Raw genomic sequence first — 15,557 nt, forward strand, 5'->3', positions numbered from 1 at the left:
TGGCTGCAGGCTTTCATTACAGCCAAATTGGAGGCACACTTAATAGTTGATTGAAGACAAGGATGGACTGATCAAACAAGTGAAATTTGTGCAAAAGATTAAAGGCCCCTGCCCTAGAGCATGTTTCCCTATTGGGTAAAATTTCAAACTAGAATCTTTAAGGAAGCTATGTACCCCTATAATATGAATAGCACCTTAAAAATACTTTTTTAAAGAACGTTCTATAAGTAATATTATTGCAGAGAGTAGAGACTTACAGCTCCTGGATGGAATTTTAATGTCTTTTTTTTATTCATGTGGGCTTCCTCAAGGTTGTCTGCTTGCCTCCCACATCCCAAAAAATGTGTGTGTGTTTGCCTTGTGACTGACTGGTTCTTATCTAGGGGATATTTATATTTTTCACCCAGCGTTTCTGGAATGGGATCCAGATCCTGATCCTCTGTGACCCTGACCAGATTAATACAGTTACTGAAGATGAACTGTATCTTCTGTATAGTATTAATGAATGAGCATACTATAAAGATGCACTTCTGTTGCTATACACAATTTGTAGCCACTCATCTACCCAATCCACAGGACCAACGCTAACTAAATGTCAATAGGAAGATGGAAAGTTCTTAGCCCAGATGTGAGACATGGTAGTGACGTGTGAATCTACAGGAAGTGCAAAAATGCTCCATACTTTAAACACCTTTTCCACACACAACACACACACACACACACACAACACACACACACACACACACACAAGTGTATATATATATGGGCTAAAAACTTTCCATCTTCCTATTATTCATTTCTATTATTCAGAAGTATTCATTTCTCCTATGTGTGGAGATGTATCAAGCTGAGTAAGAGGATTTTTACTAGCCACTCTATTAGTCACACCTACCTCCCTGTAGACAATAGTTTATTTTTTTTATATACCATTTGTGTTAATCATACATGGTCCATCATTATTAGTGTCAGCTTATTGCCACACAAATGATGTTCTATTTGGGATGATTTATTATAGGAGAACTCACTTTTGGGGGTCAACAATGAATCTTCCAGGGTTTTCCCAGATGCACAAGCCCCCTCTGTAAACTTTCTGTGTGCCTAAAAAAATTAGCTTATATGATGTGTCTGTCATTTACCATCTTCAGTAAACACTTTATCTTAATTATGAAGGTTTGACATGAAGGTGGCTTTGGAGCATATCCTGGGCATGAGGTTGGTATACACCCTGGGTGGGACCTGATTAATTGTTAAATGTGAAGTTGATGCACCCAATAAACTGACTTGAAGTTGCTAGACAGATTTGCTTTGATTTCCGTGATGCTGATGTTCTGTAGTTATTTTTCTCGTATTAGGTGTTCTTTTTACACACGTATCTGGCAACCCGGTATCCGCCTTCTCCACATTTCCAGATGGACGCAAGGAACTGACTGTTGTGTAAAGAAGACAACGCAGAATTAAGAGCATAGTGATGAGAATAAACATTTAAAAAACGGTCCTGAAAATCATGGACTTGTTGGAAAATGTGCTTTGTTTGAGTTCGGTCTGTCAGAAATGCCGAAAACAAGTTGCCTTGTGAACGACAGTCCGTCGCTTAGCAACCGCCGTGCGTCGGCGTGGCGGATAAACACAAATACTGGCGCTCTATTTTAAGACTTGGCGACGTTATGAAACGAAATACAAAAGTCATGACTGTGTGAACGTTAGACGTTTCTTTTCTGTCTGCAGAAAAGCTGTCATGGTTGGACACTTAGTCAGATTCGCTCTGCTGAGAATATGCTCAAGGCGAAATGTTTAGCGCTTAAACACAAAGTTTCAGATTTAGCAAGGATTTACGACAGCGGTTTACACTGAAACTGTTGCTGCAACAAAACACGCTGAATCTGCAAACCATTACACACCATGCTTTGATCAATCCCATGCAAAAAAGGTGGCTATGCCACGCCCAGCACCACTATCACATCCTTGACTTACTTAATATTTTCATAATTGTTGCTGGTTTCATGCAGGTTTACTGTTACCTCTAAATCTTGATGATAGACACAAGGTCCCTGGTTCGAGCCTGAGCCCTGTGGAGTTTCAGGTGAACCACAGGATTTCTCTGGTTTTATCACATGCTTCTTTTCCTTGTGATGGGCTTCATATCTAAATGTCTTTACTATGAAGACAGCTGTAATACATCTACACGTTGTATAGACACTTTCATTGTTAAATGCAAACTATACACTGATCAGGCATAACATTATGAGCAGTGAGAGGTGAAGTGAATAACACTCATTATCTTCTCATCATGGCCCCTGTTAGTGGGTGGGATATATTAGGCAGCAAGTGAACATTTTGTCCTCAAAGTTGATGTGTTAGAAGCAGGAAAATTGGACAAGCGTAAGGATTTGAGCGAGTTTGACAAGGGCCAAATTGTGATGGCTAGACAACTGGATCAGGGCATCTCCAAAACTGCAGCTCTTGTGAGGTGTTCCCAGTCTGCAGTGGTCAGTATCTATCAAAAGTGGTCCAAGGAAGGAACAGTGGTGAACCAGCGGGCAAGGCTTATTGATACACGTGGGGAGTGAAGGCTGGCCCGTGTGATCCGATCCAACAGACGAGCTACTGTTGCTCAAATTGCTGAAGAAGTTAATGCTGGTTCTGATAGAAAGGTGTCAGAATAACACAGTGCAGGACGGGTCAGGGCTGTTTTGGGAGCAAAATGGGGACCAACACAATATTAGGCAGGTGGTCATAATGTTACTCCTGATCAGTGTATACAGTACATATGTCTTTTATTTCTATTCTTGGTATACAAATAAATGAAACATTGAATATTAATAGTTAATTGAAAAAGTAAATAGTACAACTCCAGCTCCATGTACAGCCTTAATTCTTTTATTAGCTGTTTGAAAATCCAGGCTTAGAAGAGGACCTTGTGTCTGGTTCCTTTTAAGATTCCTTCCTCATGTTGTCTCAGGGTGTTTTCTTTGTCACTGTCCCCTCTGGCTTGCGCACTAGGAATCTAAATCTACATCTGGATTATGGTAATGCTGCTTTATGAGAGTGCCAATTTTTTTGAAATAAGTTATACAAATACAAATTAAATTGAATCGAAATGGTTCACAGTTTGAGTGACATTAAGGATGCACCCTGCATGGAGAGGCAGTACTGACATGAAGCGCTTGCATCATGGGGACATAGTAGCAATGTCTATCCCCCTGCTCTGGCATCCTCTCTCCAGTCATGCTGATAGTCCCGTTCACTGGTTTGACCTCATGGAAAGCTCACGCCCACAGGCGAGCTCCCTAATTGGAGCAGTGGGGCATGTGTTTCTCCCTCTCCTGTCCAGCTATGTGAAACTGAACCGCGTGCTGCTGTAAACACATCTCCCAGTTTCTGGTAATAAATAGCTCCAGCCATGTTGATTGACGAACATCCGTCTCTGCAACAGGTCGGTCAGTCCTTTTTCCAAAGTCACATTCTGCCAGATGAAGTATTAAGAATCATAAGAATTGGCTTTGTGATCGTGTATAATGACATGAATAGTTATATTGATTGGTCCTACAAACCTGATTTGGCTGCCCGTAGGGCTCTGTAGCCCTAATGACTCGACAGGGTCATTGTGGTGATATTGCACGCTCCAGTAGACAAACGAATACGCTTGCTGCATATCAACTTATTTTAAGAGCAAATCCAGCCATATGTTCGAAGCACAAAAGCAACTCTGATGAATTGACATTAGAAGATTAGTGGCTTTGTTTCTTTTGTACTAAAAAAATGTGGCATTTATATGAATCATCCTAGAATGAGCTAAGATTTTAGGATTTACATCCCACAGCTGTATTGTATAAAGAAGTGATCTCACAAATGTACATCTTCAGCATTTTAGTCATTAATATACATTTAGATCATCGTAAGAGGTATGGAATGCACACTAACAGCTTTTTGTTTTATAAGGAGGACTAGATTCTGCCATTTGAAATATATCTGGTGCTAGATAAATGGTGCCCATAATGACATTACTGCACTGGATTCATACAGTAGTTTCAAATACTAATACTGAAAGAAATTTGATCTTCATATTTGAGATATCAAAACACGATTAAAGAAATCAAGCAGCCGTGGTGTTATCGGAAACCAATCAGCGATAAGGTGATGTTATCCATTACCACCCCAAAGTTGATTACCTTCCAGCAACAGCACATCTGGAAGTGTTGTATTCTTCTAACACCATTGTTGTTGAACCTTACAGCCATAACTATTGTCGCAGGAATGAATCAATGGCACCTGACCAATCAGATTCAAGCATTCAACAGGTATAAATCAAATAATTAGTAACTAAGTTGGTGTTAATTCTTCTAGCAGTTAAATAACAGCTTACAAGCCTGCTGAAGCTCGCATCGCTCTGTGCTTAGTGCTGGGGTGATTTTATTCAGCACCTCATAAAAAAGGCAGTAAACAAGTTGAAAAACACTTAAACCCTAATTGATACAGTAAATACATTAAACAGGTATATTTTCATAAAAGGAACCTCAACTCCAGATCTGTTACAGATGTTGAACGGACGTGGTCATGTCCAGAAGCTGTCGGGAAAACGTCTGCTGCGCTCATAGGGATGCTATGAAGGGTGATGCACTGCATCTGCAAACGATGTGTCAGCGATTTTGAAAAGCTGTTAAAATAAACCAATACCACATTTAACCTATGAGTGTTTAAGGCTCTGATGTCATGTGCATACTCACCTCCATTCGTGTCCCACAGCACAGCTCATGAGTGTAAAGGCTTGGGTCTGTTTTGAGGCCTGGTGTGTTGGAATGACGTGGCTGGGACCACGTGCTGATGAGAAACATTGGCTGTGCTCTCCTGCAGACTTGCTTAATCTTTATGGATTAAATTAGGTATAATGAGAAGAGTTAGTCGGTACCGTCATTGCTCTAAGTAGCCGAATTTTATAATAATCTGAGAATAAGAAACCAGAGGGAAGTGGAAGATGTAGCATGTAAAAGAATTACAGGCGGGCTGTTTTTTCTCACATATGTATTTATTCATGCTTTACAGGGGATTGTAATCAAACATGTTATTTTAGCTACTTTTACGACGTGACTCATGCGCCCGTGAGAGGACACGTTTAAAAATAAATTGAGAGAAGCATATAAAAAAGTGCTCAAAGTAGAAACAGTAAGGGCAGTATGAGGAGCTTTTACACGACGCTCCCCCTCCGCTCTTTACACAGCCTTCCTGTCTCCACTCAATGCTCTCTTTGACTGCGGCATGGTGACGGAATCCCCAGTCTGTTTCCTGTTGTGTAAAGCCGCTGCCAGGAGACAGTGGCCGCCATCCAAGAGGGAGGGGATTCTGGGATAGCACTGGATCCCGTGGGTCCGGTGAGCAAACAGTGGGCCTCGGCGTGCAGCTCCACCGTGGGGCCTAGGCTCCAAAACTAAATAAGAACCACAACACCGAGAGAGCAGAGCAGCGCTACGGAAAAGTGGTTAGAATTAGTATCGAAGGCTACATTTCTGAGCGCTTCAGCCAAAAAGGCTGCTTCAATAACAGCGTTTGTAACAGGGTTATGTAATGATTGGTAACACCATCTCACTCCTACCCAAAGTGTAACTCGATCAGGATGTTTACACTGTTGAGCAGCACAGCGAGCTTCCTGGAGATTCATGGATCAAAAATAAAACAGCTGAATTAATCCATTAAAGGAGTATGTTAGCTTTCAACCCAGTATTTATCTGTGTTAACTGTGGCATAACATTTATTAACAGTAATAAAAATTTCAGCATGTTTCCCTGTGCTGAGAAAGGAACATAAACATGTTTAAATATATGACTCAAAATCTTGAAATCCATAGTTAATTATATAGATTTAGAGACTGATATTTCAAGAAAATGTTTTTAAAAATACATTTTTTTAACACCAAGCTTTATTAATCACCCATTGGATGTCGTCATAACATTGAAAGTATTGTCCATGACCATCATGTTTACAGCAACTAGATATCAGGGTAAGAAAACACTGCAGTATTTCATGAACAGTGATACACCAGAGAAGTAATAATATGAGAGAAATATTGAATTAGTGAATTAAGGAGTAGTGTGTGCAATTTTAGGAAAATCATAAGCACTAATAACAGCACATCATAAAGTGTTTTTTTTTTTAAAATTATTCTTATTTGGCAGATGCCCTTATCCAGAGCAACTTACTATTTATCACATTTTTATGCAATTGGGGGTTAAGAGCCTTGCTCAGGGGCCCAGCAGTGGCAGCTTGGTGGACCCGGGATTCCAACCCACAACCTTATGATCAGTAGTCCCCCATTTTATTACATGGCAACTTGTCACTGGACAGGTGTTGGACAATAAAACTGACGCACTTACTAACATAACTATGGAGATTTCACCCCTATATCTGTGCAGCCTGGTGGTCAATCTTCACTGATTTCCCATTCTATAAGTAAGAGCAGAGTGTGAACGTTAGCAGAGCAATAACATAGCTGTACATAAAATTATTACAATCTAAACATAATGCAAGACATAGAGTTCAAAAGAGGACAAATTGTTGGTGAGCGTCTAAATGGAGAAGTCTGTGACCAGGACAGCAAGTCTTTGTGGTGTATCGAGAGCCACCACAAAGTATTCTCGCTACAAACCACATACTGTAGGAGACACTGTCGAAGCAAGAGGAAGCTGTCTGAAAGGGATATCCTGGTACTAACCTGGATTGCATCCAAAAATCATAAAACCACCGCTTCCTAACTCAAGGCAGAATTAAATGCGTACATTGAAACTTCTGTTTCCACCAAAACTGTTCGTCAGGTGCCCCTCAGGGTCAATATTCATGGTCAGGCTGCTATAGCCAAACCTTTGGTCACTCGTGCCAATGCCAAATGTCAGTTTCAGTGGTGCCAGCAGCGGAAATCTTGAGCTGTGGACAAGGTAAAACGTGTATTGTTCTTTGATGAGTCCACCTTCACCGTCTTTCCCACATCAAAGAGAAGAGTGTGAAGAAACCCCAAAGGAGCTCACCACTCAGACTGTAGCGTGCCTAGAGTGAAGGGGGTGGATCAGTGATGGTTTGGGCAGCAATATCATGGAATTCTCCTAAGCCCACAATACCAATGACTACCAAACTATTCTGATGGACCATTGCACAAAACACTGATGCCGTGTTTCAGGATGATATGCACAGCAAAACTGGTGACAGTGGTTTGATGAACATAGAAGTGAAATCTCTCATGGTCAGCACAGTCACCAGATCAGAGTATTTAAGCCACTTTGGGGTGTTTTGGACCACTGTTCTGGTAGAGAAATGGCTCAAAGTCCTTCTGGCCATTGTGTAGGACTTGTATCTGTCATTTACAAGAAGAATTGATGTTGTATTGATCACAATAGAAAGCCCTACACTCTTCAACTAAATCATTGTGGTCTAAAACCAGATGTTTTAGTTTAATTGCCCAACCTCTGTATTTAAACGTTCATGGTTACGTTTAGAAATGACACAAGCCAATCTAGTTCCTGTTATTACTTATGTTATAGCAGCTGTAAACAGTCCACCAACCTTTCTTTCTTTTAGCTGATTTGTCCTGGTCAGGATAGCTGTAGGTTAAATGACTAAATTGTAATATTGAGGGAAATGAGCTAAGTAAGGTAAAATAATGGAAGGAGGTACAAAGAACAATACTATCTGTGGCATTAGACAGGATCTGGGTAAAACCTTGAAACCATTCTTAACTCTAATCACCAGAACATTTTCACAAACCCAAACTGGTCTTCCTTATAAATGCGAAAGTCATTCCAAAGACACATAATGACTCACATGTGCACTGCCTCTCTCGAGCATAACTAATTCAAGAGCAACTTCCTCAAATCGAATGCAAATGAGGTTGAAATGATCAGTTCACTCAGACTTAAAAAGCAAGAGAGGAAGAAAGAAAAACAACAGATGCACAATGAGGTTCTGACGGTAGCCTAAAGCAACCTCCAGCTTTCGTTCTACATAAAAGGTGGTGAAAGTCGTTGTAGGGTTAATTGTAATGTTCCTCCTCCGATCGACACTGTTTGAAGTGAGTTTTATAATGACAGCGCTTCAGCTAAATCAGACCTGTACGTTTATGCTCTGATCAGCTAATGACAGATGATGAGTAAAAGCTTGAAGATTTGTGCCTGCTGTGGCCATTATTTTACTCGGAATGGTTTTATCATGATTAGGGCTCATAGTTTCCACTCCACACAGAACCATCATCAAGCATAAAGCTCAGGTAAAATGATTCTGAAAGGCCTTGTACATTTTTCTTGGGCCAGACATTAATGTTGTTCTTTTAAATGATAAAAATATAAAAAGAAAAACAAGACAATAACTATGAGGAGGTCTGGGGAAAAATCTAGGATATTTCTGCCAAAATAAAAGACAATAAAGACAAAAAATAAGGGTTTCTGAGTATAATGTACTTTTTTAAACTTTACAAAGCCATAAATATATTGCATGAAAGTGACATGGAAATGTTTTTATTAGCTATTTTCTGTTGCCTTGGCTTCCTTCCTGCAGAGATTGTGTTGTGTAAGGAGCCACAAAACCAAAGCTTGTGAAAAAAAAAATATTAGAGAAAAAATAAATAAATAAATAAAAATAAAAAAGCTACAATAGCTTAGTGTGATTTCCTCACTTCACTGTTGTGAATAAGATACATGCAAAAAAGAAACGTGTTTAATTCAGAACAATTTGTTTATAATTTGTTTATATATATATATATATATATATAGCACAAATGTCGACTGTTCAGCATGTAAAAGTTATTTTTCCCAGACTCCCACACCACACTTTTCCTCTGTGCCATCACTAATAACACTACCATGTTCCATTTGTTCTTCTCTATTTCTGTTTAAAATATAAAACACACAGAACATCTCAGAAAAGAATCTGAAGCACCCTGGTGCACATGTCTACATTCTGATGAAGCCTGCTCAGGTTAGAATAATTTGTTTAATATATAATCTGTTGCATGTATATGCAATCACAGACAGAGAGAAAGAGAGAGAGAGAGAGAGAGAAGCTGAGATGAAAGGGAGAGTGTCCAGATTGTTAGACGCAGCAGACCATCACGTTAACATCAGTTCATCAGATGTAGGAGGTAGACTTTATGCGTGTGAGTACAGGAGTGATACATTGATAACACATTTTCTAAAAATCGTAATAAGCACAATATGACTACTGCAAGCATTTAGGTCTGGAATCAAAGGACAATTAGTCAAAGGTACAATGATCTCAGATTGTCTGAAATAAAAACAATTATACAGCAATGATGTTGATCAGAAGGTGTTAGTTAATTTTCTATAAGTTGGAAAATAGAGCTGGCTGTAATTCAACTCACAGGATTATATTAATTTCAATTTATTATTTAAATGAATTAAGAAAATTATGTACACACGTAACCATACACAGCATGCATGTAAGTGAAATGCTTGTTTTTGACTGTCTGTATATATATATATATATATATATATATATATATATATATATATATATATATATATATAGACTAAGAACTAAGAAGAGAATAACAATAGAAATAGAATTTAATTATACTGGTTGGAAAGGAAAGAAATATATAAAAAACCTTTTTAAAAAATATGTGAATAATTCAGTGGCAGAATAGTGGGACTGTTATGAATAAAAAAAGGATTATTATAATACACTGTTATTTCTTTTATAGTAATAACACATTTTATAGAGACTTGATGACATTAATTGTTTTCTTCAAGAAAGAGAGAAGTTGGTGAGGGAAGATCCATTTATAGAGGCTATAAATAATAACGGGATGTTTTTGTGGATATTGCAAAACAACAAATGTAAATGTAATTTTTAATTAATTCAATTTTCAAATTTGATTCATTTATTAAATTATTATTTATTTTATTAGTTATTTTAAAATGCATTTTTTTTTTTCAAATCACTGAAAAATTACTGATACAAGAGAAATGAAACACTTTTGGATGTGGAGTTATAGGATGCTTTGTAACCTTGCTAGAGAATGTCAAATTGATCATATTTACATAAAAACCGGAGGTAAAACAGGATTTATTCATCTTCAGGAAACATTTCATGTTTCAGTTCATTTAATAACAAGTTCACCTACCGGCATGTTTTTCACAGGAAGGAGGAAACCAGAGAACCCAGATGAAGCCAAGTCAGGAGTGGGTGGAAACATTAGTAACTCCACACAGACAGGAATCTGAGCTCAGGATCTAATCAGGGTCCCTGGAGTTCACCACTGTGTGTATATAAATGTATAGTCTTATTTTATTTGAAATGATCTGAATCTATTAGGAAAGCTGTGAGATTGGCTACTGTATAACATAGGTTTTTAACTTATATGGGCCGACACTTTAATCTGTACAGTCTTGAATACAATGTCTGTTGTTTATAGATTAACTGCTGAGTATTAGTTTGGCTGGGGTGTTGGTGTACTCTATTGTGATAATCTTGCATTTCTGTATGTTGCTACTGGATGCTTGAATTTCCTCCAGGATCAATATAGTATCTATCTATATCTCTATCTCCATCCCCATCACTGGAATTCGAACACTTTGTATATTTGCCTTAAATTAATTCCATCACTGTATTAAGACAAATAATTTTACTTTTCCTTTCAAGTGCATTTTCCTTTAACGAAACACTTATTTAGATACAGGATCTGACTGAAGCCAGTGAAGAATCATTTAATGCAAAAATGCAGGTTTTAAGTAGAACACACACACACACACACACTTCTGCCATTTAGCCCATGCTCTTATCCAGAGCAACTCCCATTTCATTTTATTTTATACATCTGAGAAATTAAGGGTTAAGGACCTTGCTCAGGAGCCCAGCGGTGGCAGCTTGGTGGACCTGGGATATCCAACACCTTCATCACTAAGCTAACACACACACACACACACAAAAACTCTTCAAGAAGCAGAATCCAGAAATCAGTCTTACTGCAATGTCAATGTTAGTGCAATGTTCTCGCACCTAAAGCCTCATAGGCTTTTTAATTAGACTGATTGTGTACCTTATTGTTTTGTGTGCCACTCGTCTATGTTAAACTGTAATAAAACATATAGTTAATGTGTTCAAACACTTCTCAATCCGGCATTATCAATCTGGAACGTTCTTATTAGAGAACTCTTAGTACATACGAGAACCTGCTGCCATCTAGTGGTCAACTACAAAACTGGCGACAAACTGGATTTAATCAGGAACGCAAAGATCATCCATAATTAATAAATAAATAAATAAATAAATAAATAAATAAATAAATCAATCACACAATTCCCAAGAGCTACTTTAATTAATCAAACTTTTTTTTTTTTTTTTAATGTTGATTATTCAATCATAAATCATATCCATAACACCAACAATTACATTCTGATTTTCTTTAAAAAAGTGGTTTTGACACTGAACACAAGCTTGAGCTTATCAAAAGCAAAAAGATTATTAATATTAAACACAGTAACACTTCCGCTGGTTAATTTACTCCTCAAACATGTAGTATAAAAAGTGTCTGCAAAAAAAAAAAAAAAAAGGCAAATACTTCTACACACATTGTGGGGGGTATATTTAAAAAAAAAAAAAAAAAAAAAAAAAAAAAAAAAAAAAACCAGCAATACTTCGGTCATCATATTGAAGACAGTGATGATCAGAACAGAGCATGGCTCAAATACATACCAAATCCATCACTAAACCAAGTGTGTGGGTTTTTTTTTTTTTTTTTTCTTCATTTGGAACGTATAAAGCAGTTACAATACTTTGTCTCTCTTTTGTAACACAAAATAGAATGATAAAACTCATTCCTTAAACACGCTGGTTGAAAACTGGGCATCATGTTCATTTTCAATATTCAATCAGTACAGTATAATAGAGAAATGTTGAGTCCAGTGTTTGTTAGATGAGCACACCTCATGTTTATTCTGATTGTGCTGCCAATGAAACAGACTAGAGTTTACCTCGATGGAGACTGTATGAGTGACGGGTTGGGAAAATGTTTCTGTGGCCTAATTTTGGAATAAACAGAAGAAGAAGAACTGGGTTTTGACCAAAGTTTTGGGCCAGTGATGTATGATTCTGCCTATACTTGGCACAGCTGCTTTAGAAAAACATACTTTTTTTTACTATATCCAGTGTTAACAATCCTTAGGTGTCTGTGTGCAAGGAGTCAACTCAACAAACCTTGCTAATGTGCTTTTCTTATTATTTGATCAAGTAGTTATGATAGCTATGTGCTATATCGATATCGACATCAACCTAATTCGAGATTGCTGGTTGTCGAAATGGTTCTGTAGTGATTACACTGAAAGAGAGAAGAGCACTTACACACTCGTACGAACTATAACAAAAATTAGCGAGCATTTCTTCACTGTTAGTATAAAGAGAGGTCAGCTGAGTAAAAGATGATTTTTAAGACAATGGGGTGTGACGTGATGAAACAGACTGATGTGGATGAACTACATGCCAAATATGAGCATGTGAAGGGTTTTCCCAGGCCGCCACACATATATATGATACGAAGGAATGACTGGAGGTAAAGGTGCGCATCCATAAACGAACCAACTCTCATCACTAAGGTTAACTAAGGTAACCGTTCTGTGTTGAGTTGCACTGGTGAGGCTGAGGATTGAAATAAATACTTCTTACTCGAGTGTCAGTGTGAATATTTCACACATGGTGATAGTCTTGTATCGTTCTAAATTTTCCTGAAACTCTTGTTTACAGATGAACGAGTCCCTTTGTAGAAAAAAAAAGATCCGAGATCCAGCCATTCGAAGATGCTGATAGTCATTTGTGTAACACACAGGCAGGGAGAACAGAGAAACCCTAACGTCTAAACCGGCCCATCGATCTATAATAAATAAGACAACTTTCTGAATTTTCCGCAGGCATAGAAATCTTAATAAAAGGACAATCAAAGATGAAGAAAATCCTCACAGATAGTAATAGCATTGCTGTTTTCCCATTCATAAACAACCTCTTAGTTCATTCGGACAATCCAGCCTGCTGTAATAAAGCACATCATTACACATTAATAAAACACTATATATATAAAAAACCTCCGAACAGCCCCGGAAAGTAAACAATCACAGGTTAGATTGAAGTGCACTGAAATAAAGGAAGCGCCTAACAAAAGGTCCATCTTTTCTTCTAGGAATAATCTTACCAATTCTATCAGTGGAGTTCGTTCTTGGTCTCATTTTGTGCTTCTTTTTTTTTTTTCTTTCAAGTATTCCCAGCACGTCTTCTGTTGTGCCGAGTGCACACGCTGTCCATTAATAACCCAGCGATAAATGAAAAGCTGGATAGAGTAATACTCCACAGCATGAGGCATACGGCATTAATCAGACACTTAAACCAGCTTCATAAAGCTCTAAGAGATCTCCAAAACCTGGACAGCTACAGTCACTATGCCTGCTATAGTGTCTATTAAGCTGCTATATACGTGTGTGCTTTGACGCTGTGCCTGTGCGAGAGTCGGTCAGCTCAGGAGGACAGCTTGGAGTAACTGGGCGGCGAAAACTTGCGCTTCAGGTACTTGATGATGTACAGAGGCAGGCAGCTGACCAGCGTGATCACACACACTTTCCATAAGAATGTCTCCGTCGTGATGAATGACAGATCTGATGGAGAGAGAGAGAGAGAGAAAGAGAGAGAAAGAGACCAGATCAGATCAGAGCTTCTACTACATCAACATGTTATCGTGTTTGACTGGAAAAGGGACTGGCACATGGTGAGACAGTGAGTAGTGATGGTGGAATGTTCTGGAAAAGGAAGAACAAAAGTCAATGATTCATAGCACAGTCACAGCACATCTAATAGGCACAGCACATGAGTAAGAGCGAGAGGTGACTGAGGGAAAAGACATGCATCGGAGGGAGGGAGTCCATGAGAGTTTAGAGAACAGAGGACATACCCAGGAAGGATCCTAAGGACACTCTACCTATGCCTGAGTGAAAGCCACAGAGCAAAGCAGCAGGAGGAAGAAAGACAGATGGATTAGAAAGAGAGAGAGAGAGAGAGAGAGAGAGAGAGAGAGAGCAAAGGGCTTAGAAATCGAGCAGTGGACAAGAGCTTCATTAAAACACTGTTATTCCATAGTGGTGCTGAATTCTCAAATCTGATTGGTCAGAAGATGTCAATTAAATTTCTGCAGCAGCTATGATGTCAATAATGCCAGCTGTGAGTTAATTCAGTTATATATAGTATAAATTTATAGTATAATAGCATATATATAGTATAAATGCACTTATTCTGTTATTGGTTCTGTTTTTGTTTATTTATTTATTGTTACTTCTGAGGTCATTTGAGTTAGTTACTGATCTGCATTAACAGCTATAACCAGTTGCAAAGTCGTTTTAGTGAGAAATCACAAAGCCACCCGTCCCGTTCTGTAAGACCGTCCTGTGCAGGAAAAGTTACGGCTACAACTTTACAGCATACAACTTCTAAGTTGTTACAAATATAAACAGCATAAACCAGTGATTTGTCTGGCAGCTGGAACTTCTTAACAATCAGAATCGAGAATTTAACAGCAAAATCGACCAATGACAGCAAGGACATTGGACTTTCCTTGAGGTGCCAACCAATTATACACCTACATGATAAATATCCACAACTATAATATTAAATAATAATAATGATAATAACAATTCGCCAGTAGCACAATTAGGTACTAGTAGGTACTAATAGGTAACTGGTTACTTGATGAATAGGCATTATCTTACTGCTATCAATACTCATCTAATCCTATGAATATTTTTACACCTTTCTGGATACTAGCCAAATGTATTTCACAGAAATACAAGTTTATTAAGTGTCAGTGTTGCTTTTATGCAAACAGAATCAGGTTGCAGGCATTCTTACCAAAGTACTCATTCAGAAAGGCGAGTGAGGCGAGGTAGCAGCCGAGGCTGAAGAACTCAGCCACCACCATGAGCCAGTGCCAGGTCCGTACAGTCAGAGCCACCATCAGAAGCTCGGTAAGAATCAGAGCCGTGAATGAGATAGCCACGACATGTACAAACTCCTGATCGAACAGCACAAGGGCGCCATACATCAGGATGCCCCCTGGTGGACAAAAGGGGAATAATTCAATCTTAGTGGTCAGTCACTGTACAGTGTACATAACTATATGACAACATAACCTAGTGCCATGGTTTAATTTCATTCAGAACTAATAATCACTGAGAATATGCACTTTTCTGAAAGCAGTAAACCTGTGACACTGATCCACGCATAAAATTCACATACATGAGAAAGTAACACAGATTTTGATCTCAGCTTTAACGCTGCTCTACTGTCTACTGTATCAGTCTCCTTTTTCATTTTCATCATAAATGGCACCCTGGCTGAGCCTAATGGCCTCTGACTGATCACATAATTGCGCCTCCTCATGTGGCGGAGGCCTGGGGCATTCCTCAGAGTTAACTGCCGGATTAAATGAGGCCGTCGCCCGTATAGACCCCACTGTCGCTTTTCTCTGTGTATCGAGGTTTAATTAAAAAGCGGGAGCTGTCGGGATGTCACGGTTGGACAGGGACACT

General features: G+C 38.5%; 1 protein-coding gene and 1 long non-coding RNA gene across 4 annotated transcripts in view; both read right to left on the minus strand.

Annotated features, from left to right (window-relative positions):
* Positions 1 to 2,011: 2,011 nt before the first annotated feature.
* LOC131345314 (uncharacterized) lies at positions 2,012 to 5,023 on the minus strand. Its single transcript, XR_009203469.1, has 3 exons — positions 4,725 to 5,023; positions 3,552 to 4,623; positions 2,012 to 3,463 (listed from the first exon to the last, which is right to left on the minus strand). It is a non-coding gene; the product is annotated as an uncharacterized LOC131345314 (long non-coding RNA).
* Positions 5,024 to 11,593: 6,570 nt separating this feature from the next.
* Positions 11,594 to 15,557, minus strand: part of atp9b (ATPase phospholipid transporting 9B) — a 43,400-nt gene continuing 39,436 nt past the window's right edge. For 2 of the 3 annotated variants that reach the window (XM_058377810.1, XM_058377811.1), the window contains 3 exons: positions 14,878 to 15,081; positions 13,928 to 13,960; positions 11,594 to 13,634 (listed from right to left, as the gene is read on the minus strand). In XM_058377810.1, the coding sequence (XP_058233793.1) occupies positions 13,498 to 13,634; positions 13,928 to 13,960; positions 14,878 to 15,081 (374 nt within the window). In that variant the 3' untranslated portion in view covers positions 11,594 to 13,497. The remainder of the gene's footprint in view (positions 13,635 to 13,927; positions 13,961 to 14,877; positions 15,082 to 15,557) is intronic. The other variant, XM_058377812.1, reaches the window with a different exon arrangement.

This window comes from Hemibagrus wyckioides, linkage group LG24, assembly GCF_019097595.1.
Source record: "Hemibagrus wyckioides isolate EC202008001 linkage group LG24, SWU_Hwy_1.0, whole genome shotgun sequence".
In the NCBI taxonomy this organism is placed as follows: Eukaryota; Metazoa; Chordata; class Actinopteri; order Siluriformes; family Bagridae; genus Hemibagrus; species Hemibagrus wyckioides.